Genomic DNA, 26,860 nt, shown 5'->3' on the forward strand with positions numbered 1-26,860 from the left:
CTCTCTGAGCTGCCTACCTCCTTTACAAAGTGGCAGTAATTTACAAAGTAGCCTGGTAATTGCATATATAGAACTAATAGGTACCTGCTTGGTAAAGGGTAGAGGTTAGTTACCAAGGTCGGCCTTCTTGAATTCCACAGCTGTTCATCTAGCTCCTGCATGTGTTAGGCCTGATTTGCACGTAACAGACAAGGCCTCCTCTGCCTTTCTGGAGCTCCAGGGACCAGTGGAGAAAATGGCCCCCAGACAGTACAGTTATCAGTGTGCTCAGTGCCGAGAAGAACGACAGAGCCGGGGACAATGATTGACAGAAGTCTTTTTAGTCTGGGGCGTTAAGAAGAACGCCCTGCAAGTCACTCTGGCGGACACTTGAACAGAATTTCACCGGGAGGAGTCCAGCACGGAGAGAACAGCCCGTACGGCCAGCCTGGGTCTGGAACGAGCTGGGCCGGAGATCTGGAAGCCTGCCAGCGTGGTGGTAGCAGAGGGAGGGTCCCCACCCCCTGGGGGCCAGCAAGCCTCCGAGGTCCCTCGGCTCCGCCCGCTGGCTCTGGCACCCGTCTCCCTGTCGCTTCCTCTTCTTTGAAATGGGACTCAGAAGTAAAAATAACATGCTGAGGGTTTTGAAATGTAGCTCCTTTACCCGTGTGATTAGAAACGAATTGTTCTAAACTCAGCCTGCCCTTTTAAGTGTCAGAGGCTTTTATTATTATTATTGTTTGTTTGTTTTTACTGGGACTCTTTCTAAAATATTTCTCTGCCTTCTTCATCAGCAGTCTGACCCTGGCTCATTAAGAAGAGATTAACTTACACTATACTGTGATTCACATTATCGTCACATGGCATGGCGCCTGTTGCCGACGGGGCTGTGAGATTGGTGGGGAGGGGGTGTCTGCTCCTGTCCTCAGTGGCCCAGATTCATAAGCTTGGTACCAGGGTCTGCCTGCTGAAGCTGACATGTTCCTCTTTGCACTGTCCTGACCCTGTTTGTCTCAAGACCCACCATCCCCCAAATTTGATTTGCTTTCTCTGTGTGGTTAAAACACAGATTTTTGCCGGCGCCGCGGCTCACTAGGCTAATCCTCCGCCTAGCGGCGCCGGCACACCGGGTTCTAGTCCCGGTCGGGGCGCCGGATTCTGTCCCGGTTGCCCCTCTTCCAGGCCAGCCCTCTGCTGTGGCCCGGGAGTGCAGTGGAGGATGGCCCAGGTGCTTGGGCCCTGCACCCCATGGGAGACCAGGAAAAGCACCTGGCTCCTGGCTCCTGCCATCGGATCGGTGCGGTGCGCCGGCCGCAGCGCGCCGGCCGCGGCGGCCATTGGAGGGTGAACCAACGGCAAAGGAAGACCTTTCTCTCTGTCTCTCTCTCTCACTGTCCACTCTGCCTGTCAAAAAAAAAAAAAAAGGCAAAAAAACACAGATTTTTAATATTAGGCAACTTGGACAAGTTCAGTAAATTGAATGAAGAGAGGTGTCTAAGCGTAGACTGAGAGACCAAATGTGTAGATATGAATGCATGGACAGTGGCACGTGTCTTTCTTGCCCGGTTTGTTGAGGTGTCTGGACAATAGGGGTTGCTGGCCTCGCACTGGGTATTGTGGAACAACCTTTTTTTGTTGTTGTTGTTGTTTGTTTTTGTTTTAATTATTGATCTGAGAGGGGCCAGCACTGTGGTATAGCAGGTAAAGCCACCACCTGCAGTGCCGGCATCCCTTATGGGCGCCATTTTGAGTCCTGGCTGCTCCACTTTCCATCCAGCTCTCTGCTCACACCTGGGAAAGCAGTGGAAGGTGGCCCAAGTCCTTGGGCCCCTGACCCTAAAGAAGCTCCTGGCTCCTGGCTTCAGATCGGCCTAGCTCTGGCCATTGCTGCCATTTGGGGAGTGAACCAGTGGATGAAAGACCCCTCTCTCTCTCACTGCCTCTGCCTCTCTGTGTAACTCAACCTTTCAAATAAGTAAGTAAATCTTTAAGAAAAAAATTTTAATCTGGAAAACAGAGACAGACAAGAGAGGACTCCTGCGTGCTAGCTCATTCCCCATAGGCCCACAATGGTCAGGGCTGGGCCAAGCCTGCAGCTGGCAGCCAGGAACTCAGACTGCACGGGCCATCACCTGCAGCCTGGTGCGTTAGCAGGAAGCTGAAATGGGGAGTGGAGCTAAGCACTCCAATATGGAATATAGGTGTCCCAAGCAGTGGTGTAACCACTAGGCCAAATGCCTGCCTGTGTTTGTTTTAGCAGATACCAACTGAGGGGTTCAGTTATTTATGTGTCGTGGAACTGTAACAGAGGGGCCGGGAAGGCCCCGCCCCCATCAGGTTGTACCACCGAGCTCTGGGAATCAAATTCAGGCAACTGATTGTTAGCCCTGGGCTCTACCCTCCATCATCCTGCCTCTCAGGAAGCTCTGAATAACTGAACAGAATTGAAATTGTGTATTTTTTTTATGTTGAGCTTTTCCATTTCTAAGAATAGTCTCCATGAGAACTGGGACGGGACGTCTGTGATCTTATTTTTGGCTCCTCTTTTCTGTTCCCAGCAGTGCCTTATTGAACAGAACTGCTTTCTGTTATCTGTTAAGACAGAGGAGCGTGCCATCCCTGGGGCCTGGCCCTGTGTCCCCTCGATGGCATGTGGAAGCCTACTTCCCAGACTTTTTTTTTTTTTTTTTTTAAGGATGTATTTATTTACTTGAAAGGCAGTTAGAGAGAAAGAGATCTTCCATCTGCTGGCTCACTCCCCAAATGACTGCAATTGGGCCAGGCTAAAACCAGGAGCCAGAAACTCCATCCTGCTCTCCCACTTGAGTGCAGGGGCCCAAGTACTTGGGCCATCTACTGCTGCATTCCCAGGCACATTAGCAGGGAGCTGGGAGCTGGGAGCTGGATGGGAAGTGGAGCAGCCAGGTCTCCAACCTGCGCGCCTATGGGATGCCGGTAGTGGGCGGGGATTGTGTCTGTGCTGACCATGCTCAGACTTTTTTCCCTAGCGCTATTTCCTAATCACTATAGCAAGCCTTCACACAGCCTGTTAGGTATCTCACATAACCTAGAGATGGTTTAAAGTATGCCGGAGGAGATGTGGCAGGTTACAGGCAAATACCGTGCGGTTTGCAGGAGGGACTTGAGCTCTGGGGATTGTGGTGCCCCGGGGGCAGGGGCTGGGGCCAATCCACAGTGGGCGCCCAGGCAGGGCTGTATTGGGGGCAGGAGAGAATGTGTGTGTGAGGGACCAGCTCTGAATTCACCCCTTGCTTTGCTTGGCAGAGAGGCTGCGCCTCACGGCAAGACAGCCAGGCCATGTGCAGGTGGCTTTTAGACTGTGGCCGCTGAGCACCCGGTTGTGGCGGAGTTGGTGCTGCCAGCATTTTCCCTTCTCAAGACAGGCAGGAGCGTTCATCCAAGCCGTGCGGCCCTTGGGGCCAACTTTAAGTTCCCCAAGCTGATGATAACAGGAATTTAATTAGACTTCCAGTTAATTAGATGTGAAGACGGAGTTCTTTCTGTGAAGAATGCTGTGCTTCGTGGCCTCTCGGCTTCTGGCCGGCCAGAACCAGAGGGTTACCTAGCCCGCCGACAGGCGCGGACACTGTTAGTCCCCACGTGGGCTTGGTACGTGAGCCGGGCACCGCCTCCCCGGGGAGGCCCCCAGCTTTGTCACAGCAGTTCTCAGAGCTTGTTTGACAATCTAATGGTGACTGCAGACGGCAGCCAGGGACTCTCTGTTGGTCAGAGCTCCCCTACTGGGGCGGTGGATGGCTGTTGGAACCCTCTGGGCCTCTGGAAAATCACCCAATGGGTGATAAACAGAAGGCTCTGAATGAGACTCTGAACAAGTAATTTGGTGGATTGAGGCGCTGGGATGTGGTGTTAGGAAGCCTGCCTTAAATCAGGACCATGGATGTCCCTGTGGCTTGGCGTAGCCCGGACTATCACACCAGTCCTGTAGCTGTAAAGGACATCTGTTAGCCTACGTGATATAAGAAAGAATAAACTGGCATGGTCTATGTATACTTTTTATACCACTCTTTCATATATACTTTTTTAAAAAAAAAATTATTTTATTTATTTGAAAAAGAGAGAGAGAGAGAAAGGTCTTCCATCCATTGGTTCACTACCCAAATGGCTACAATGGCCAGAGTTGAGTCGATCTGAAGCCAGGAGCCAGGAGCTTCTTCCGGGTCTCCCATGTGGGTGCAGGGGCCCAAGGACTTGAGCCATCTTCTACTGCTTTCCCAAACCATCGCAGAGAGCTGGATTGGAAGAGGAGCAGCCAGGACTTGAACCAGTGCACATATGGGATGCTGGCACTGCAGGCTGGGGCTTTAACCCACTGCACCATACATACATATATGTATGCCCCTCATACATACTGTTTAAAGTTACTTTTTCATATTTTTAACTAAAATTAGGTTCCTTATGTAGTTTTTTTTTTTTAATGATTCCTACTAATTTGAATTGGTGTGGGAATAATTCATGCCCTCCAGAAAAATTATGAAGAAAAAGGCATCTATGTAAGTTCTACCTCTTTGGGGCAGTTGCTGGTAACAGAGAGAGTATCCTTCCAGATCTTTTTAACCATAAATATTCATACATGATTTTACTTGCCATTCTGAAACCTCATATTTACTGTTACGACTATATTTCAGTGTTAATAAATACCTGGAACATTTTTAGTAGCACCTGGTGTATTGGTTTTTCTTAAAGATTTATTTATTTGAAACACAGAGTGAGAGAAAGGAAGAGACAGAGGAAGAGCTCTTCCCTCCACTGCTTTACTCCCCAAATGGCTGCAACAGCCAAAGCTAGGCCAGGTCAAAGCCAGGAGCCAGGAGCTCCATCAGGGTCTCCCAGGTGGGTGGCAGGAACCCAAGCCCTTGGGCCATTGTCTGCAGCCTCACAGGTGCATTAGCAGGAAGGTGAATCCGAAGTAGATGTGGGACTTAATCCCAGGTACTCAGGGACTCAGATATGCGATACAGGCATCCTGAGCAGCAGCTGAACCCGCTGAGCAATGCCCACCCTGGTGTATTGTTTTATGGCGTAATTCTTCACCCATAATATATGGTTATATAATGGTATCTCGTGGGATTGCTATGTGGGTCAGTGATAATGTCGGACTCCCAGCACAGAAGACAGCCAGTAGGAACACTCAGTAGTTGTTAGCCACAGTAAACATCAGGTGTGTGATATTCTTTGTAAAGCTGTATAATTATGCCTTTATGATAAACTCTGAGGTGTGGAATTGCTGGGTCAAATGATATGGATGTTCTCTGTTCTAATTTGGCCACCAAATAGCTTTCCATAGCCCCACCCTCAAAGCAGGAAGGTGCTCTGCCCCCACGCCCTCACTGGACACATTTTTCAAGGTCTTTCTCATCTTTGCCAGTCCGGAAAGTGAAAGTGTCCTCGCATTGATTTCCTGACTGCTGTTGAGACCGAGTGGCTGCTCTTAGGTTTCGTGGCCATTTCTGTGTCTTGGTAGAACTGCTTGTTTGTAGCCTTTGCCTACTTCCCAAAGGTCTGTTTGAGGTCTTTGCCTTTCCTTCTCAATTTGAAAACCCTCTCTATATTAACTCTTTGTCATCCTGTGGATATCTTCCCCATGGGTCTTCAGCATTCCCTTTGGTGTTTTGCTGTTTAGAATGTTTTTCTTATATGGTCAAAGCAAATCTGTATAGTATGGGTATTGGTTTATATCATTTTTTGTATACTTTCTTGTTCTCAGATTATTAAAAATAATCACTCATACCTTTAGTATTTTTGTGATTAACTTAAAAAAATTTTTTTTTATTTATTTGAAAGGCAGAGTTATACAGAGACAGAGACAGAGAAAGAGGTCATCTATCCGCTGGTTCACTCCCCAAATGGCCGCAATGGCCAGAGCTGAGCTGCTCCAAAGCCAGTAGCCAAAAGCTTCTTCCATGTCTCCCACGTGGGTGCAGGGGCCCAAGCACTTGGACCATCTTCTACTGCTTTCCAGGCGATTAGCAAAGAGCTGGAGCAGAAGTGGAGGCAGAGGCTCAACCTACTGTGCCACAACACCAGCCTCCTGTGATTAACTTTTAACATTTAAATCATTGCCCTACCTGGAATTTGGGAGTGGGTTTAAGAAGTGAGCTGATGGGCCCAGCACTGTGGCATAGTAGGTTAAGCCTCTGCCTGTGGTGCCAGCATCCCATATGAGTGCTGATTCATGTCCTGGCTGCTCCTCTTCCAATCCAGCTCCCTGCTAATGTGCTTGGGAAAGCAGCAGAAGATGGCCACATGGGAGCCCCAGATGAAGCTCCTGGCTCCTAGCTTCAACCTGGCCCAGTTGTGTCCCAGCCATAGCGTCCATTTGGGGAGTGAACCAGCAGCTGGAAGATCTCTCTTTCTGCCTCTCCACCTTTCAAATAGATGAAAATAAATTCAAAAAAAGAAGAAGGAAGCTGAAGATTCAGCTTTTTCTGTTTGGTAGATAAGCAGTTTCCCGGTGCCCTTTGGCCACTGAGAGTGCTGGCCGCATCACGGGCTGCGCGAAGCCTCAGCGTCCCCGCAGGCTGCGTCGCCGCGCTGATCCACCTGTCTGTTCCTGGGCCACTGACCGCAGGGGATTAGGGAAACTCCGGAAGCAGCAGGAGTTTCGTGCTCATCTGCCCCTGGTGCAATCAAGCTGACGTTCTGCCCGGCTGGCCTTCAACCTCTTGGTTTCTGAACTTCCTACCCTATAGTATGATTAGGGAATCTGAATGACTGGATTTGCTCTGCGGCCTCTCTTGATATTGCCTTTTGGACTGTTCATTGGAGAAACAACATATATACAGAATGTCCCTTAATTTTGCCCTGTTTCTACATCACATTTGGCTGACGGTGTAACAGTGACCAGATCATGTTCTCTGTATACTGACCTCCCTCATAGGCACACCAGAGCCTCTTGGAGCAGCACAGCTCTTGTTTACCAGAAATAAGATCTGCTGCAACCTCACCGTCACCACGCTCCCAGCGGACACAGGGCGCCGTTTTTACACAGGGCTGGAGATGGGCTCTGCCTTCCGTTGCTCGGCCCTCCTGCTGCTCCCAAGCGTTTCAGCTGCTTTGGTACTTTAATACTGTAGGGTATTCATTGGTAATTTTGTGTAAGGGATTTTGGGTTTTCTTTCCTAAAGGGATTATTCTGCCTTTCCATTCTTTCTCACCACAAAGTTTTGTCCTTTGCTCATACTTCTTTTACTCATTTTATTTTGCCTTGATTAGAACAGTTGAAGCAGGCCGGCGCCGCGGCTCACTAGGCTAATCCTCCACCTAGCAGCGCCGGCACACCGGGTTCTAGTCCTGGTCGGGGCACCGGATTCTGTCCTGGTTGCCCCTCTTCCAGGCCAGCTCTCTGCTGTGGCCCAGGAGTGCAGTGGAGGATGGCCCAAGTGCTTGGGCCCTGCACCCGCACGGGAGACCAGGAGAAGCACCTGGCTCCTGCCTTCGGATCAGCGCGGTGCGCCAGCCGCAGCGCACCAGCCGTGGCGGCCATTGGAGGGTGAACCAACGGTAAAAGGAAGACCTTTCTCTCTGTCTCTCTCTCTCTCACTATCCACTCTGCCTGTCAAAAAAAAAAAAAAAAAAAAAAAAGGAAAAGAAAAAGAAAACAGTTGAAGCAGTTGGTTGATTATGTCCAGCTCTTTGTGCCATCAGAAATCATTTCCATGTAAGCAGTCCCATGGCCTCATCTCAGCTTTCTCTGGGTCTTTCAAGCCAAAGTATCGATTCTAGAATGACTTCTCCAACGTATTTATTTTTCTCCGTTGTTTTACCTTCCATTTCAACTTTAATGTTTTTTATCCTGATCCTGGAATTCTTTTTTTTTTAATGTGATTTTCTTTATTTGAGAGGCAGAGAGAGGGAGAGACAGAGAAAGGTTTGCTGGTTCATTCTCCAAATGGCTGCAGTGGCGGAACCTGAGCTGATCTGAAGCCAGGAGCCAGGAGACAATGAATACTGTCGTCTTCCTCGTGGGTGCAGGGGCCCAAGCATTTGGGCCATCTTCTGCTGCTTTCCCAGGCCATAGCAGAGAGCTGGATTGGAAGTGGAGCAGCTGGGACTCGAACCAGTGCCTGTATGAGATGCCGGCGCCTCAGGTGGAGGCTTAGCCTACCATGCTGCAGCACCAACTCTGATCCTGGAATTCTTAATTTAATTTTTTAAATTTAAATTTAAAAATTTAGAAACAAAATGAGACAGAGAGCTCTTTCATCCACTGATTTCAGCCCTCAATGCCCACAACAGCCTGGACTGGGCCAGGCTGAAACTGGGAGCTAGGAACTCAACAGGTGGCAGGGATCCAGTTACTTGAGCCATCATAACTGCCTCCTAAGGTCTGCCTTAGCAGGAAGCTGGAATTGGGAGCCCGAGGTGGGCACTGAAACCAGGCATTAAGACGTGGTTGTCGTAACCAGCAGCTTAACTGCTAAGTCAAATGCTGTACCAGTTCATACTTAATATTTTAAATGTTAAGCTATTTCTTTAATATTTTTAATTTTAACTTACTTTAGCAAGTGCCCAACAGCATCTAGTGTATCCTTACCAGTGTACTGATTGGTGATATTTATAAGATTTTATTTGTGATTCCCTTTGAAATTTTTCAGAATACTTGCATGTGTCTTCCTGTTGGCTCTACCTGCACAGCTTCCTTCTCTGCCTCCATCTGCTCCCACCTCTAAGCTCTGCTTAAACCTCAGCATTCAGACCTTATTCCTTCATCCTCACATACTTGAACTTCTCTTCTGTATCACCTCCCGCTGGCTGATGCCTCTGCACACCTCGATGTGTTCGTGGCATTTTCGGCTGGATGGAATTGGGGGCAAGTGTGGTGGGAAGGAGAGGAGCAAGGTCACTGTTACAGTTACACACGTGATTATCCAACAGTGAGTAGTTGTTCAATAGTGTCTTGGCTGGCTGTAATTTATATTTCAACCATAGTTAGCCATTATTTATTGAAATGGTGGTAGCTATCATAGAAGGAAGATTACACGCAGAACAATAGTAGTAGTAGCATGAGTTTGTGAATAGACTTTTAAGGTTATGTGTGAGGAGCACTTAATGTAAGACCTTGTGCTAAGCCTGATACCAGATTAGAGTGTGTGCCATTAGAACTCATAGCATCATTTGAGAGGTAGATAAATATGTAAACAGAGTACAAGGAAAGTCCACAAATGCTGTGAGAATAATACCCAGGAGGGGGCTGGTGCTGTGGCACAGTGGGTTAACACCTGGGCCTGAAGTGCTGGTATCCCATATGGGCACCAGTTCGCATCCCAGCTGCTCCACTTCCCATCCAGCTCTCTACTGCAGCCTGGGGAAGCAGTAGAAGATGGCCTACGTCCTTGGGCCCCTGCATCCACGTGGGAGACTCAGAAGAAGCTCCTGGCTCCTGGCTTCGGATCAGCGCAGCTCCAGCCTTTGTGGCCAATTGGGGAGTGAACGATCGGATGGAAGACCTCTCTCTCTCTCTCTCCCTCTTCCTCTCCTTCTCTCTCTGTGAAACTCTGCCTTTCAAATAAATAAATAAATCTTTAATAATAAAAAAGAATAATACCCAGGAGGATATCCCTGATCTGTGATATTAGGGACCATAGGTGTTGCCTTTATGTAGAAAAATGGGACTTCAACTGACTTTCAGATCTTTGGCATAGTCCCTCCGTTATGGTTGTCAAAAAGGAACACTTGTCATACAGTGCTAAGGAGCAGTGGACAAGTGCAGAAGAACAGAAGCTTTCATTTTTTTATTTATTTGAAAGTCAGAGTTAAAGAAGAGAAACACAGAGAGAGAGAGAGAGAGAGAGAGAGAGAGCGAGCGAGCTTCCATCTGCTGGCTCTCTCCCCAGATGGACACACAGCCTAGGGCTGGGCCAGGCTGAACCAAGAAGCCAGGAGCTTCATCCAGTTCTCTCAAGTGAGTGGAAGGAGCCCAGGTCCTTGGATCATCTTCTGCTGTTTTGCCCAGGCCATTAACAGGGAACTGGATTGGAAGTGGAGCAGCGGGGATATTAGCCAGCACCTGTATGGTTGCCAGCATAACATATGGCATCTTTACCTACTATGCCACAACACTGGCTCCCAGAATTTTTCATTTCTTTTAAAAGATTTATTTATTTATTTGAAAGGCAGATAGAGAGAAAGGGAGGGAGGGAGGGAGGTGTCTTCTATCCTCTGGTTCACTTCCCAAGTGGCCACAACTGCCATAGCTGGGCCCATCTGAAGCCAGGAGCCAGGAGCTTCTTCTGGGTCTCCCATGTGGGTACAGGGGCCCAAGGACTTGGGCCGTCTTCTGCGCTTTCCCAGAGCACAGCAGAGAGCTGGATCAGAAGTGGAGCAGCCGGGACTCAAACGGGTGCACATATGGGATGCCAGCACTGCAGGCGGCAGCTTTACCTGGTACGCCACAGCACTGGCCCTGGAATTTTTCAAATTTTTTTTTAAGATTTATTTATTTACTTTAAAGAGTTACACAGAGAGAGCGAAAGAGAGAAGAGGCAGAGAGAGAGGCCTTCCATCTAATGGTTCACTCCCCAATTGGCTGCAATGGCCGGAGCTGTGCTGATCCAAAGCCAGGAGCCAAGAGCTTCCTCCGGATCTTCCATGTGGGTGCAGGGACCCAAGGACTTGGGCCATCTTCTGCTTTCCCAGGCCGCAGCAGAGAGCTGGATTGGAAATGGAGCAGCCGAGTCTCAAACCGATGTCCATATGGGATGCCGGTGTTTCAGGCCAGGGCTTTAACCCGCTGCGCCACAGCGCCAGCCCCCAGAATTTTTCATTTTTAAAAAACATTTCATTTATTTATTTGAATGGCGGGGTGACAGAGAGAGAGAGGCACACACAGAGACAGAGAAAGATCAATCCTCCATCCACTGCTTCGCTCCCCAGGTTGCCACAACAGCTGGAGCTGGGCCAGGAGCCAGGAACTCAGTGCAGGTCTCTGATGTGGGTGACAGGGTGTCTAGTACTTTGAGCCATCATTGCTGCTCTCCAGGCATGTTAGCAGAGGGCTGATTTGGAAGTGGAGCAGCTGGGACTTAAACCAGCATTCTAGTCTTGGGTGTGGGCATCCCGAGCAGCAGCTCAATATGCCGTGCCACAGCGCCTGTCCCAGAATTTTTCATGTTTGAAACCTGCATTTTTTTGAAAGATATTGTTATTGGCTATAGAATTCTAGCTTGACAGTGTTTCCCCTAGTACTTTAAAGATGTTGCTCTACTGTCTTCTGGTTTGCATTCTAAAGAGAAATCTACTGTTGGTCTTTGTTCCTCCATATGTAATGCCATTTTTCTCTTGTGATTGCTTTGAAGATTTTTATCAATTTTTGCTTTTAGACAGTTTGAGTATAATGTGTCTTGGCATGATTTTTATATTTCTTGAGATTGAAGTTTGTGAGTTTCTTGGCTCTCTAGATTTATACATTTCATCAAATTTACAAAATTAAAAACTATATTCATTTGAAAGGCAGAAGGAGGAAGGGGAAATCTCCCATTCACTGGTTCACTTCCTAAATGCCCACAACAACCAGGGCTGTGACAGGACAAAGCCAGGAGCCAGGAACCCAACCTGGGTCTTCCACATAAGTGGCAGGGACCTGGTTACTTGAGCTATCACCTGCTACCCCCTAAGGTGCACAGTAGCAGAAAAATGGAATTGGGAGTGGAGCCAAGAGTTCAGTCCACACACTCTGATTTGGGATGTGAGTGTCCCAAATCTTAACCACTGCACCAAAAGCCCTCTCTAATTTTTGAGATAAATTTCACTATTATTTCTTTTCTGTCGTACCCACGCCCATCCACCCTCCTGCAGAGACTCCAGCTGCGTACATATTAGATTGCTAGAAGCCGTTCTACACGCAATGGTGCTCTCCTCGCTTCCTTCTGTCTCCTGTGCTCTCTGTGTTCCACACTGGACAGTTTCCACTGCTGTGTCAAGGTTACTAATTTCTTCTGCAATGTCTTTCATCCTATCCAGTGTATTTTTCATCTCAGACACTGTAATTTTTTTTTTAAAGACAGAGTTAGAGAGGTAGAGACAGAGAGAAAGGTCTTCCATCCTCTGGTTCACTCCCCAGATGGCCACAACAGCCAAGGCTGCACTGATCCAAAGCCAGGAGCCAGGAGCTTCCTCCTGGTCTCCCACGTGGGTACAGGGGCCCAAAGACTTGGGCCATCTTCTATTGTTTTCCCAGGCCATAGCAGAGAGCCAGATCGGAAGAGGAGTAGTTGGGACTAGAACCGGTGCCCATATGGGATGACAGTGCTTCAGGCCAGGGCTTTAACCCGCTGCACCACAGTGCCGGCCCCAGACATTATAATTCTTACTTCTACAAGTTCAGTTAGGATCTTTTTAATTTTCTGTCAGTGTTTAACATACTCGATCTGTTCTCTGACTTCTTGAACATGTGGAGTACAGTTGTGAGTGCCTTATTGTCCTTGTCCCCCAGTTGGATGATCTGTGGGTCAGTGCAGGTGACTTTCCCCTTTGGAGCCTTTTTTCCATGGGTAGTTGGATGGATTTTATCTTGTTGGGTGCTGGATACTTTTGTATTCTGACAAATAGTCTTGAACTTTGTTCTGAGGCACAGTTTATTTAAAAATACTTTTTTCCTTTTTGATCTTGCCTTTATTTATTTATTTGGCAGAATCAGAATAGCATTTAATCTAGGGTTCATTTTTTCCCCCCACTACTTTCCTGAATACTCCACCGAATGTCCTTCAAATATGAGGTTTTCCACCATGGTCACTGAGGGCAGGAGTGGTTGCTGGCCCTGCAGGAAGTCCAGGTCTTGTTCCTGCCCATCCTCTGAGGGATTCCTTCCTGGCCTCAGGGAGTTTCCCCGCATGCACGTGCTGGCCCGTACTCAGCTGAGGACTTGGTGGGAGGGGTGAGCCTGCTGTCTGAGGCTATAACCACATGCCACAGACTGGGTAATTCATAAACAATATGGGTTATTTTGCTCGTGGCTCTGAGACTGGCAGCTACAAAACCATGACTCCACTGCATTGCAGCATGGCAATGGGCATTGCGTGGTGAAACAGGAAGTGAGCTTGCTCAGGCCCCTCTCCCTGTCTTTATACAGTCACTGATGCCGTTACAGGGCCCTGTCCTCATGACCACATCTCATCCTAATCACCTCCCAAAGGCCCCCCCATACCACCCACCTGAATTGGAGGGTTAATTTTCCAATACAGGAACTTTTGGGGAACACACTCAAACCATGACACCTCCTCTCTGTATTTCCTGAGTTCTCATTCTGTGCGGCTCTCTCTGGCCTTCTGCCCTGTGAAGCCTAGCCTCTTTGGCTTCCCCAGACTGCCAGCTTCAGGAGGCCACAGGGCCCTGCCTGGACCCCACCCTGCACTGGCCTGGAAATTCTCTCTAGCAATAGGCTGTGGGGCAGGGGCCTCTTGTTGCTTTCTTCGTCCAGGGCTCATTGTCCTTCCCTGCCCGATGCTCTGCCATCTCACAGCCTGTTGCCTCGTACCTTCTTGGGGTGCTTTCAGGTCGGGGTGAGTCTGAACCAGAACAGAACTTTCCCATTTCACCTGCATTTCCGTCGTGGGGACGTGAAGTGGGTCTGGCCTTAGCGTTTCATTTCACCCTCCTCCTGTCCAGAGCTTCACAAGAAGCTTCTAAAGAAAATGGATTCAGGGTGCCTTGAGTGTGCACCAAGGGCTGTGCTACAGCGTGTGTGAAGCTAAATGTGTAGGCTTGATCCCTGCCTCAGGTGGGCGTCAGGTCTGGAGAGGAGGACAAAGGTCCTTGTTGCCATAAGTAACAGTAATGCACAGTTGGAAAGATCTGAGATGCCCCACAGCGTGCTCAGTGGCACACGCATCATGTTAAGTGTGATGAGTGTTTCGGCATTAGAACTGATGGCCTGTGCTGCCACTGTGAACCCTTCCAACCATGACCAGGCGTCCGCTGTTTCCCGGACGTGGTGTTCCATCTCGCACGGAAGGGGGCAGATTGAATCCATGCATTCCGTCCCACGGCTCTTCTGGATTTGTGTCCTTTGCACGTGACCATATCTTTCCACTGATGCTGTGGTCTGCTCCCAGATGGGATTTCACTTCTCCTTTTCAACTTTCTACCAGTCAAGATTGTCAGAGACTAAAACATAATAAATTTGTTAGATTTTTCTGAAGGTGGATGAATTTTTCAATGAATTTGCGTATTTTCAGGAGCAGATGTTCATTGATTATTAGAAGGAGGTGGGGGCTGGTGCTGTGGTGTAGCAATGGAAACTGCTGCCTGTGGTGCTGGCATCCCATATGGGTGCTGGTTTTTTTGAGTCCTGGCTGCTCCACTTCCCATCTAGCTCTCTGCTATGGCCTGGGAAATCAGTGGAAGATGGCCCAAGTCCTTGGGCCCCTGCACCTGCATGGGAGACCAAGAAGAAGCTCCTGGCTCCTGGCTTTGGATCAACCCAGCTCCAGCCATTGCAGCTATTTGGAGAGTGAACCAGAGGATGGAAGATCTATCTTTATCTCTCTCTCTCTCTCTCTCTCTCTCTGCCTCTCTGTAACTTTCCTTTTAAATAAATTAATTAATTAAAAAAAAACAGGATGTGGGAAGGGAGGGTACAGGATAGCAGAAAACTAGTTATAATAAATCTGGCCTTCGTTCCCAAAGGAACTCTTTGGATGGTGTTTAGATAAGACTGCAGGTGGCTGGTGACATCCAGTGACCCCCCTCGCTTGTATCTGAGCGAAGCACGGTGATGTCAATCCCCACTGTCCAGTGCCTGAGTGGCTCAAACCTTGGCTATGCTATAGCCTGATCAAGACAAACAGGAGTTGAGAGAGAGAGGGAGAGATTGATTCATCTTCTATCCGCTGGCTCACTCCCCAGGTGGGCTGGGCCAGGTGGAAGCCAGGAGCCAGGAATTCCATCTGGGTCTCCCATGTGGGTGGCAGGGACACAAGCACTCGGGCCATCCTCTGCTGCTTTCCCAGGTGCTTCAGCAGGGAACTGGATCGGAAGCAGAGCAGCTAGGATACTGGTGTGGCAGGCAGCAGCTTAACTCACTGCGCCACAACGCCAGCCCCAGCAGATAGTATTTTTCGTTTATCCTAGTTAGTTGTGACAACTGTCTTGGGGAAGATCACCTGTGTTAGATGACTGTCGGCCCCCATGATCTGTCTGGTGCTGTGGTAGTAGCTCTGGGTGTTGCTGGGGCTCACCAAGGAAGTTGCTGATGGAACTGCAGGCCCCGTAGCTTTACTCAGAAGGACACGCGGCCTGGCTCTGGGTAGAGCACCCTATGAGACACACTGCTGTGTCCACCTTTCAGCTGGTGGCTCCAGGTGTCTCTGGCAGCCCCGGAGGAAACCCTGCCTGGGCACTCGCTGAGCCAGCCCTGTGTGCATCGCTAATGATGCTACTCCCAGAGACTGTGCGAGAGAGGCTTTCACCCTCCAAGGCACTCAGGGTCCGGAGGGAAATGGCAGCAGTGAATTCAGAGGCCCGCTCAGGAGGCCTGTGAGTGAAAACTGGGAGAGAAGCCAAAGAGCATGTGTTCTAACTTTCTGTTTTCTTCAGACTTCGCTGTTGGGAGTGGTGGTTTGAGTGACCAAGTAGCTGGCAGCCCACCATTTGCAGGCGTGTTCTATTTTGGGACTGAGTTTGTGGTTTGGGAAGGATATATAATCATTTTCAACAACTGCTAATTGAGAGTGCAAAGCATCCCTGTGGTAGGCACAGGCAGTAACAAGAAATACAAAGTTATGCTCTCTGCTGCTCAGGAACTTCCCATATTTGGGAAGGAAGGACACATTTAAAGTTTTTAAAAATCTTAGTGAGATGCAAATCTTTTTTTTTATAGATTTATTTATTTGAAAGCCAGAGTTACGGAGAGAGAGAGGGAGAAACAGAAAGAGAGAGAGATCTTCCACCCGCTGGTTCATTCCCCAAATGACTGCAATAGCCAGGGCTGGGCCACACCAAAGCCAGGAGCCAGCAGCTTTTTCTTGGACCCCTGCACCGTGGACTTGGGCCATCTTCCTCTCCTTTCCCAGGCACAATAGCAGGGAGCCAGATGGGATGTGGAGCAAGCGGGTCTCAAGCCAGTGTCTGTATGGGATGCTGGCCTCGCAGGTGGTAGCTTAAATGACTACGCCACAACATCAGCCCCACAATTCTTCTGGGAAAAAGCGGGGGTGTTGTGGCGGAATGGATTAAACCACTATGGGCAGTGCCAGCATCTCAAATGGGCACCAGTTTGAGTCCCGGCTGCTCTACTTCTGATCTGGCTCCCTGCTAGTGACCTGGGATAGCAGTGGAAGATGGCCCAAGTGCTTGGGCCGCTGCACCCACCTGGGAGACCTGGAAGAAGCTCCTGGCTCCTGGCTTCGGGACAGCCCAGCTCCAGCCATTGTGGCCATTTGAAGAGTGAACCAGCAGATGGAAGATATCTCTCTCTCTCTCTTTCTCTCTCTCTGTAACTCGGCCTCTCAAATAAATAAATCTTTTTAGAAAGATAGATTAAAAGATTGTAGATATAATGTTAACCTGGAATATCCATGTGTAGTAAGATATAAATGACTTAAATTTTATTATACCTTTTGTAATCATCTACATTTTCTGTAATAAATGTATACTATTTCATAGAAAAATGACATATTTGAAAAACAAAACCCAGAAGTACCAATAATGATTATTATACCTGTGTCTTAGCAAGCTTGCCATATTTTGGACACAGCATACTGGCTTTCTCTTTTTTGTCACCCTGCAACCACCCCCACTCTAGGAAGGTTCTGTCGTCATTATTACCATTGCTGTTATTATTGAGTAAGAAGATAGAATAAGGGTATTTGCTTCTTACTTCTGCCCCTTGTCATTTTGAGTGAGTTAACCTAGAAGCAAAAGGATCCCAACTCTTACCTACTCTATTCAGCTCCTAACTATTCAGCTAACTGTGCAGAGCCGATACAGTTGCCTCTGGCAGCGTGGCCCTGCCTTCTCGCTCTACAGCATCCTGGGAGTACTTTGCTCTTTGTTAGTTCTGTTGGAGAAAGCCAGTGGCTTGTCGCGTCGCCCCGTCTAATGCAATGAGGTGAACGCATCTGTGTGGCTTGCCTTTGCAGGAGGGAGAATCCAAACCTCCAAGTTATTTATGATTCAGGTTAAGTAGTGAAACCCTGTCCCTTTGTGGTTATGAACTTAATTCCTTGTCATAGTGACAAAGTTCTGATTTAAGGAGGCCAAGGATTGAAGGAGAGTAGATGTCATTTCTGAGTGAATTTCGTTTTCTCTTCCTTTGTAGCATGTCTTTGATGATCTCAGCGGCTCAGTGTCCTTGTCCTGGGTTGGAGACAGCACTGGGGTGAGTACTATTTTGAGTCTGTGATTTCAGCCCAGCAAGGTGACGTAGACCCCAGGGGCTTTGAGCTCTCAACACCATTACTCTCGGAGGTGGTCTTAAACCTCAGTGGCAGAAAACGCATGCCGGCAGGACAGACTTCAGGAAGGAAGTCTAGTTGGCTTGGTTTCGCTTCACAGCCTGGAGTGGCCTGACACCACCCCCTGCACACTTGGGAGAAACGTGGTAGTCCTTGGAGGCTGCTCAGGATCAGGGTGAGCAGGCAGGCAGAGTGTCCTGTGCTGGGAGAGAGCCTCACAGCCTCACCCTTCGTAGAAGCAGGAAAGAGCACGGTCCACATCTTGACGTCCCCACCCACCCCATAGTGCTCTCCCTATATCCTTTCCCCCAGTCTCATTCAAGGACTGAGGCACCCAGGGCTCATGGTGGTTCAAGCCCATTTGCTGTCCCCACCCCAGAGGAGGTCCTGCCAGGATTGGGAGAATGGAAGGAAAGTCTGGCAGCTCCTTCTCCCTCCCAGTAAACAGTGGCTGCCTGTGGGGGGATGCATTGCTGGGGATGCATTGGCCTCAGGTCTAATTCAGGGCTTGTTATTACTGTCCTGCCTGAGCAGGGACAGACCACACCCTTGCCCCTAGTATTCCATAATGCATGGGTCACACTTTGAGGTACATGATAGCTCTATCTGAAGCCTAAATAATTTTGTGTTCTGAAAAGAAAATTGTTTCTTGTTTTAATTAAGTTTTAAACTCCCAGTAGAATTTCATTAAGCACACCACAGTTTCCTCCAAAATTTGAATTGAATCCTAATTTCTATTATTTACCCATTAGTCTAAGATAGTTCCTGTCTCCAAGATTTCTCATTATGTGGCTTTTTGAGAGTCCCTAGGCTCTTGTACTAATCCAGAATCTTGTCTAATGCATATTTTTTATAGAAAAATAATTATTTAAAAAATACATTTCATGGAGAACTGACAACAGAAAGAACATGATACCACACGTATGAAGAACACTGTCACACACGAAGAACAGTATACCACATACATGAGGAACATATCACTTGCATGAAGAACATATCACATGTACAAAAACTTTATATCACATGCATGAACATTATCACATGCATGAACATGATACACATGTATAAAGAGCATGTCTCACATATGCAGACTATGTATCACACATTAAGAGCATGTGTCATGTGCATGGAAACCATATGTCACACAGAGAGACCGTGTGCCACCCATATGAAGAGCATGTGTAGCATGTATGGAGACTATGTGTAACATGTATGGAGAACATGTGCCACACATATGAAGAACATGTGTCACACATATGAAGAACATGTGTCACAAATATATGTGATACTCTGACCTCTAAGAACACCCATGCTATTGCTGTTCTGGTCTCTGAACTGAAAAAAGAAGTGGCTCTGGCTAGAATAATCTTCCTGTAATAGGGAAATAACATGGTTAAGTCCGTCCTTGATTGTAATGTATATTTGAGTACCTCTGTCTCCAGCTTCAAGTGTAGCTGATGGGGACCTCCCAGCACAGTGAGTTGAGGGCTGATCGAATTGTCGTAAGTGCCAGTAACTTGGTCCTTCTTGGTTTAAGGAATATTCCAGATCTGCTGCGCACCAGCCTGTGCCTGGAGGAGCTTTCTTGTTGAAGGAATGCTTTTGTCTCCCTCCAGGTCATTCTAGTGTTGACTACCTTCCACGTGCCACTGGTAATTATGACTTTTCAACAGTCCAAGCTGTATCGAAGGTGAGATCAATAGCTTGTGTTTGGACTAAATTACAGATCGAGAGGGACGCGGTCTCCCTTCTGTAGACATGATGGCTCCAATAGTTCATTCAAACCCTCTTCCAGCCATCTTAACTTTTTCCAGACTGTTATACTCAACACACTTTTTTTAATAGAAGTCTTTTTTTTTAAAGATTTATTTATTTTACTTGAAAGTCAGAGTTATACAGAGAGAGAAGGAGAGGAAGAGAGAGAGAGGTCTTCCATCCACTGGTTCACTCTCCAGTTGGCCGCAGCGGCCAGAGCTGTGCTGATCCTAAGCCAGGAGCCAGGAGCTTCCTTCAGGTCTCCCACATGGGTACAGGGGCCCAAGGATTTAGGCCAACTTCTACAGCTTTCCTGGGCCGTAGCAGAGAGCTGGATCGGAAGTGGGGCAGCCAGGACTCGAACTGGCACCCATATGGAATGCCGGCACTGCAGGCGGTGGCTTTACCCTTTACGCCACAGCGCCAACTCCTCAACGCACTTTTTAATATCTATTTAGCAACCTGAACAAGTACGAAGAGAACTGGCTCCAAGGAGGTCATATTGACCTGACTGCAAGGCAGAACAATAAAGGGGGGTGAAGGAGATGTGTGTATGTTCGTTGAAGTGGATAGTTATTGGTGGGAAGGGAATATGGGGATTTGTATAATTTTTTATTTAGTATGAATGCAAAAGTGATTTTTAAAAAAATCATTTTCATTTTATTTGAAAGGCCGAGAGAGGGAGAGAAATCTGTCTGCTATTCACTCCCCAAATGCCTGCAACAGCTGGGCTGGGCAAGGCAAAAGCCAAAACTCCATCCAGGTCTCCCACGTGGGTTGCAAGGACTGGAGTACTTGATCGCCATCTGCTGCCCCCAGGGTGCCCATTATCAGGAAGCTGGAATCAAACGTGAAGCCTGTGCTTGAACTAGGAGCCCAGATGTGGATGTCAGCATCATAACTGCTGTGCTGATTGTCCCCTCTGCCCCAAGCAAATACTGTTCATGTAACATTCGGAGTCCTAAACACGTTGTTTGCAGGTAATAATGAAGTTCTCAGGTATTGTTTCCAAGCAGGGAGTTTCTCAGGTCAGACCTACCAAAGTGCTTTACAGTGTCCAGACGGTGGTGGGAGTGGTAGAGTGGGTTCTGCAGCCATCACCTGGACAGGGACATTCATGACGTCGTGGAACTGCCTGCCCATAGGTACAGTGGGTTCCTTCCCTTTCCGCATTAAAGATCAGCCAATTTCTAGGAAGTGCTGATTGTCATTTGTGTTTATCCTGTTTTCCCCCAGGGGACCTAAAGAATCACTAGATCCCAGCAGATGATATAGAAACCAACCCAGGGCTAAGGTGTCCTCTGGAAGTCATGGTGCTTTCCCAGGGTTCCTTATTTCACTGTTGCTCTTGGCCCAGGTCCGAGTAAAGCCATGTGGAAGTTCTAAATGGACCAGCCCAATCTCCCTTCCCCAGTAGGTACACTCCATGACTACTGCTTCCGGGCCTACAGCCACAACTCTCTGCCCTTCAGCACAGTGACATTGGCTTAAAACTAGAATGCTTACCACCATGTTTATAGCAGCACTGTTCACAATAGCCAGAATTTGAAATCAACCAAGATGTCCATCATCAGCTGAATGGATAAATAAAATATGATATATATATATATTCAGCTATAAAGAAAGAATGAAATCCCATCATTTACAGCAAAATGGATAGAACTAGAGGACAGCATGTTGCGTGAAATAAGCCAAAAACAGAAAGATAATACCACATACTCTCCCTTATATGTGGGAACTAAAGTTCAAAAAAACTTTTGAATTTGAGAGAGAGGGAGAATCTTCCATCTGCTAGTTCACTCCCCACATCCAAGGCTGGGCCAAGCCAAAGCCAGGAGCTTCATCCAGGTCTGCTGTGTGGGTTCTAGCAGGGAGCTAGATTGGAAGTAGAGCAGCCAGAACTCAAACCAGTGCCCGTGTGGGATATGGACACTGCAGGCAGTGGCTTTACCTGCTACACCACAGCACTGGCCCCTAGAACGACTCAATCTTTTTTTTTTTTTTTTTTTTTTTTTTTTAGGTTTTTTAGTTTTATTTTGATAAAGAGTTACAGAGAGGCAGAGACAGAGATAGAGAGAAAGACTTCCATCTGCTGTTTCACTCCCTAAATAGCCACAGTGTCCAGAGGTGATCTGAAACCAGGAGCTAGGAGCTTCTTCTGGATCCCCCATGCGGGTGCAGGGGCCCAGGGACTTGGGCCATCTGCTACTGCTTTCCCAGGCCACAGCAGAGAGCTGGATCGGAAGTGGAGCAGCCAGGACTTGAACTGGCTCCCATATGGGATGCTGGCACTGCAGACAGTGGCTTTACCCGCTTACGCCACAGCGCTGGCCCCAGAACAACTCTTAACACAGGATGTTGATTACTAGAGGCTAGGAGGGGTGGGAGGGATAAAAGGAGTTTGGATTAAAAGATGCCGGGAGGCTGGGTGTGGCTCATTAGTTGTGACAAAGGTGCTCAAATGAGATGTTAGTAGGGGAAATGGGCTGGGAGTGTGTAGCAGAACATTGGCAGCATATACCATTAGGCCCAGAAGGAGCGGCCAGCCTGGAATTGCTGTCTTTCTGTGAAAGGCAGGTTCCCGGCTGGCGGGGCTCACCCAGCAGGTCCGTCTGCCTTCTATGTAACTTATAGGCTGATAATATTTTGTGATTTGTCTGACCTGTGTATAGCAGATCCCTAGTGCTATTAAGGCTATCACAGGTGACTTTGTTCATTCAGTTAGAACAATAGTTGAATCATTTCAGCCAGATGAAAAGTATGTTGTTTGCTGAGGGAACAAATGCACTTTTTTTTTAAAAAAAGATTTAATTATTTTATTTGAAAGGTAGAGCTGGGGCCAGTGCTGTGGTGCAGCGGGTTAAAGCCATGGCCTGCAGCACTGGCATCCCATATGGGCGCCGGTTCTGGTCCCAGCTGCTCCACTTCCGATCCAGCTCTCTGCTATGGTCTGGGAAACAGTACAAGATGGCCCAAGTCCTTGGGCCCCTGTACCCACATGGGAGACCTGGAAGAAGCTCCTGGCTCCTGGCTTTGGATCAGCTCAGCTCTGGCTGTTGCAGTCATTTGGGGAGTGAACCAGAGGATGGAAGACCTCTCTTTCTGCCTCTCCTTCTCTCTCTGTGAAACTCTGCCTTTCAAATAAATAAATAAATAAATATTAAAAAAAAAAAAAAAGAATGAAAGGCAGAGCTACAGAGAGGCAGAGAGAGAGAGAGAGGTCTTCCATCCGTTGGTTCGCTCCCCTGATGGCTACAATGGCCGGAGCTGCACCAATCTGGAGCCAGGAGGCAGGAGCTTCTTCCTTCTTCTGAGTCTCCCATGTGAGTGCAGGGGCCCAAGCATTTGGGCCATCTTCTACTGCTTTCCTAGGCTATAACAGAGAGCTGGATCAGAAGTGGAGCAGCCAAGACTAGAACTGGTAGCCATATAGGATGCCGGAACTGTAAGCAGCGGCTTTACCTGCTACACCACAGCACCGGCCCCCACAAATACACTTTTAAAAATGTTTAGTTCCTCTTTCCAGTATTTGAGAATCCTTGGGGTTAGGAACTGTCTCCTCATATGATTTTCCCTACCAACCTATCTCTCCTTTTGAAACTCGGGAATTTTAAAAGGAAGAAAAATTTCACCCAAGAGCCAAGTTATTTACAGTTTATTATCTTGATTTTCCTTTTTAATCTTATATCACACCGCTGTGTAGCCTTTGGAAGGGACACAGAAGAGGAGAAAGCTGCCAGGTTTTGCTGCCTGGCGGTCCTGGGAGTACATCTCAGCATGCAAAGTGGACTCGGGCGATTCACTGACCCGCCCTCGTGTGTAAAGGGAGGACAGTAATGATGCCCACCCAGAGCCGGTGTGAGGTGCACTCCGCAGTGCCGGGCAGGGAGTTGGGGCAAGTGCTGTTGGCTGGACCAGGCCAGCAGCCCCGCATGGCATGCAGCCGCACCAGCACTGCTGGGCCGGTCGTGGAAACGAATCGAAACCCTTTCAAAGCCAGTTGGTGAAAAGTGACCGGCTGGCCCTGACAGCTCGCGAGCCATGCAATCCCCAGCGGGCCGGCCTGCCCCCCTGCCGACTGCTCAGTGCTGGTGCCCACCCCCTCTGCCACTAACGTCCGGCTGCAGCTGATGCTGTTGTGGTAGATCCCAGACGTCTCTGTGCCATCAGGAATGTTTATTTCCAGGTCACTTGCAGCAGCAAATGAAAACATCCTTTCCAGTTGATCTCTGCCTGTTGCTAAACTCATCCTCCTCCAGGTTGAGTGATCTTTTATACGTAATACTTCAACCAGTTTAGTACTTGATTTTCTCAATTCACTTTTTATTCTCTGCATTCTTTAATTGCATGGCTGAAATTGGGCCTAACAGGTTTCTGAGTCGGACCCATGGGTTATGAAAGTGTTTGCGTGGCTCCTGCCACCCCCGACCCCGTCTTTGGCTTTTTCATAATGTGCTTGCTTTAAGAGGAACCAGGATCGGCAGTGCTGACTCTGCGCCCTGTGCAAGGCCCGTCTTTCCTCCCACACCTCCCCACAGAGCAGCCCGCTTCTTTCTAACACAGTGTGATGTTGTGACATCGCCAAGGCTCTTTTCCCTCAGGTTGCAGAGCAGTTGTTGTTGTTGTTTTAAACTGCCACTTTGACTATTACTTACGTCCTCCCTGCTGTGAAGACTGGCTCTCACCCCACCTCAGAGTTTACACTGTAAACATGCCTGTTGCCTGACGCCCCTGGGCTGACCCGACCTGCTGCGACCCGGGAGGCACCTGTTGCCTCAGACGCGGGGAAAGGGAGGGCGCCATTGGAGCGAAGTGGCTCCCGCGCATGCCCGCAGTTGCCCAACAAAAGTCCCCGGAAGCCACCCTGAAGAGTCTTCCGTTTGTCAGACTGTTAGTGACTATTTATTGGATTATCTTTGCTAATTCTTACACGGTCCAAGGTTCATGTGGGATTCAAATAAAAGACAGCCAACCACATGCCCCTGCTGGAAGCGCTGTGGCAGCAGTACCAAGTTGGAGGGTGAACTTGTGTCTTTAGGGTGTGAGGAAGAAATGTCAAAGGATTTGAGAGATAATAAACATTAACATCAGATACAATTGAGAGGATATGGTAATAGCTTCGGCTTAAAGAAATCATGCTTGATCAGATGATACATTTTTATTTTCTACTAAGAAATATTAGCTTGTGTAACAGATTGTAAAGTAGATTCATCTCTCACTTGCAAGTATGAAGTTAAAAAAAGAAGTGAGCCATCTATAATTAAGATGATAATTTGAGTTTTGGCAACTAAAAGATATTTTGCATCTGTCTGTTCCATGGCCTTTTGAATCTATTTTTATTGCAAGATCTACTTAGTGAAGCAAATGTGAGCACCAAAATTCTGTACCTGATTGCCACAGAACTGCTCGGTTTTCACTGCCTACCAGGAGCTGCTCACGTTCTGGAAATTAATAAGGAAGCCTCTTAAGAGGCTACATGTTAAGATTTACTCCTTAGTGTAAGCTTTTTAGGATATCTCAGAGTTAGAGGGTAACATGCAGTGTACAGCAGGCAGAGTGCCGCGGGGCAGTAACCAGCTTCTCAGGGCACCTTGCGTGCCAGGGCCAGCCTCTGAGTGATACACGCCCAGCTGAGTTTTCCCCGTCCCCACGGTAGATTATTAACAACGGCTGCGTCTTTCCGTTGTAAGACCAGCACGGATCCCACTTACAACATGTATCCTCCTGGCTTTTCTTTCAAGAAACAGCCTCTCAGAATGTATGATGGTATCGTATTTTTATAAGTTCAGTTTTACACACTCAAGAGTTGTCCTGTTGATCAAAGCAGAAGAAGGGCCCAGACACACACTCAAATTCTTACTGAGAAAATGTCTTGTGATCTTATTTATAATATTCTTCATATTCTCCCACTTGTATTTTCAAAATTTCTCCAGAAAGCATGTATCTTTTTTCCAATAATGATAAAACACAATAAACCATTAAAATAAAAACATACAAAGTAGCATCAGATGGTGGGGCGGGGAATGGGGTGGGGAATAGACAGGTTTTGGATGTTAAGTTTAGTGTGAATTCAAATTTTGCCAACTTTACCTGGCAACTGTCTTTCAGGTCTGTTAATCACTGGCACATTTTAACTACATCCTCCCTATTCATCTCAACATACTTGCTTCTCGTTATTCACAATAGCTACTGTTCTATAAAGTCCCAATGAACACTGAAGTAGTAAATGCTGAGTCATTGCTCCTAGGGGAAATACAAGGTTAGGTTTCTGCAAAGCTCTGGTCACAGCATTCATTTTTATCAACTGCTCACTGTGCTGCTTCTTAAATACACCTTCCTTACTATGGATCCTGGAGTCCTTCACGTTGAACTCCAGGCCAATAGCATGACAACTCTTGACCCCAGAGGCAATTCAGAGATCAAGGTTGCTGCCTCAGTTTCAAAAGAAGGCACCATCACCTTGCTCTCCATGGGCTTCCTTTCACCATGTAGGTGCAGGGCCACTGGGAGTCTCAGGGGCCCAACCTGAGCTGCAGGGGCAGGACCACTCCAATGGGTCTGGAGGGAGGGCACTGGGCTAGAGAGAATTATTTCCTTGTCCTTATTATCTCTTGGTGTTTGCCCTGGAGTTTGGACTTTCTTGGGATCCGCGTTCCTCTTTTCCATTTTTCCCTTTTGGTATGCAAATGGCCATCCAAGCCCATGCTGCAGTGTTGTTTGAGCACAGATTCGCAGCTGGAGAGCAGTTTGCCTCAGGATGCCTCACACCTGTGTCTCACCCGTGTCTAATTTAAAGGATATGTAGGTGATGCTGTGGATAGTAGATCTTCGAGGTGATGCTGGAACGAGTTAGGACTTCGGGGCTGTTAGGATATAAGAAAGTATTCTGCATATGAAAAGGACATGAATTTGGGGGGCCAGGGTCAGAATGTGACAGATTGGATGTTTGTGTTCCCTGAAACTTCCTGTGCAGCTGCTCGTAGTTGGGGCTTCTGGTGGCTGATGAGAACTCTTAGAGAAACTGAAGAACTGCCTCCGCCCACCGCGGTGTGAGGTCTCGAGGACAAGATGGCTGGCTGTGGGCCAGGAAATGGGCCCTCACCAGATACCAGATCTGCCCGCGCCTCAGTTCCGGACCTCACAGCCTCCAGAGCTGGGAGAAATAAATGTCTGCTGTTCATAAGCCAGCCAGGCTGTGGCACTCTGTTAAAGCAACCTGAATGGACTGAAGAAATCTCTAATCCAGATACATTTGTATTCTAGGATTATGTTCTTGAGTTAAAACGTTCATATTATCCTATACCATGGATACATGGAGAAATTATCACTTTTTTAAAGATTTATTTATTTAAAAGGTAGAGTTAGAGAGAGAGAGAGAGGTCTTCCATCCGCTGGTTCACTCCCCAGATGGCCATAATGGCCAGAGCTGCGCCGATTTGGAGTCAAGAGCCAGGAGCTTCTGGGTCTCCCACACGTGTGCAGAGGCCCAAGGACTTGAACCAGTGCCCATATGGGATGCCAGCACTGCAGGTGGCAGCTTTACCTGATATGCCACAGTACTGGCCCCCATTTATTTTTGTTGTTAACCAGAAATGGTAGATATTAAGGTTGATGCATACATAGATTATTTCTGGGGTGGGCGTTTAACCTAGTGACTGAGATACCCACATCCCCTGTCTATCTAGAATTAATAC

At 47.9% G+C, this 26,860-nt stretch overlaps 1 protein-coding gene across 4 annotated transcripts in view; it reads left to right on the forward strand.

The window, feature by feature from the left end:
* SORT1 (sortilin 1) overlaps positions 1-26,860 on the forward strand; it is a gene marked incomplete in the record, with an annotated part of 84,264 nt that overhangs the window by 12,709 nt on the left and 44,695 nt on the right. For all 4 annotated transcript variants that reach the window (XM_051856187.2, XM_051856186.2, XM_051856190.2 and 1 more), the window contains 2 exon segments: positions 17,276-17,335; positions 19,028-19,101. In XM_051856187.2, coding sequence (XP_051712147.1) covers positions 17,276-17,335; positions 19,028-19,101 — 134 coding nt within the window.

Source organism: Oryctolagus cuniculus, chromosome 7 (genome assembly GCF_964237555.1).
Source record: "Oryctolagus cuniculus chromosome 7, mOryCun1.1, whole genome shotgun sequence".
Classification (NCBI taxonomy): domain Eukaryota; kingdom Metazoa; phylum Chordata; class Mammalia; order Lagomorpha; family Leporidae; genus Oryctolagus; species Oryctolagus cuniculus.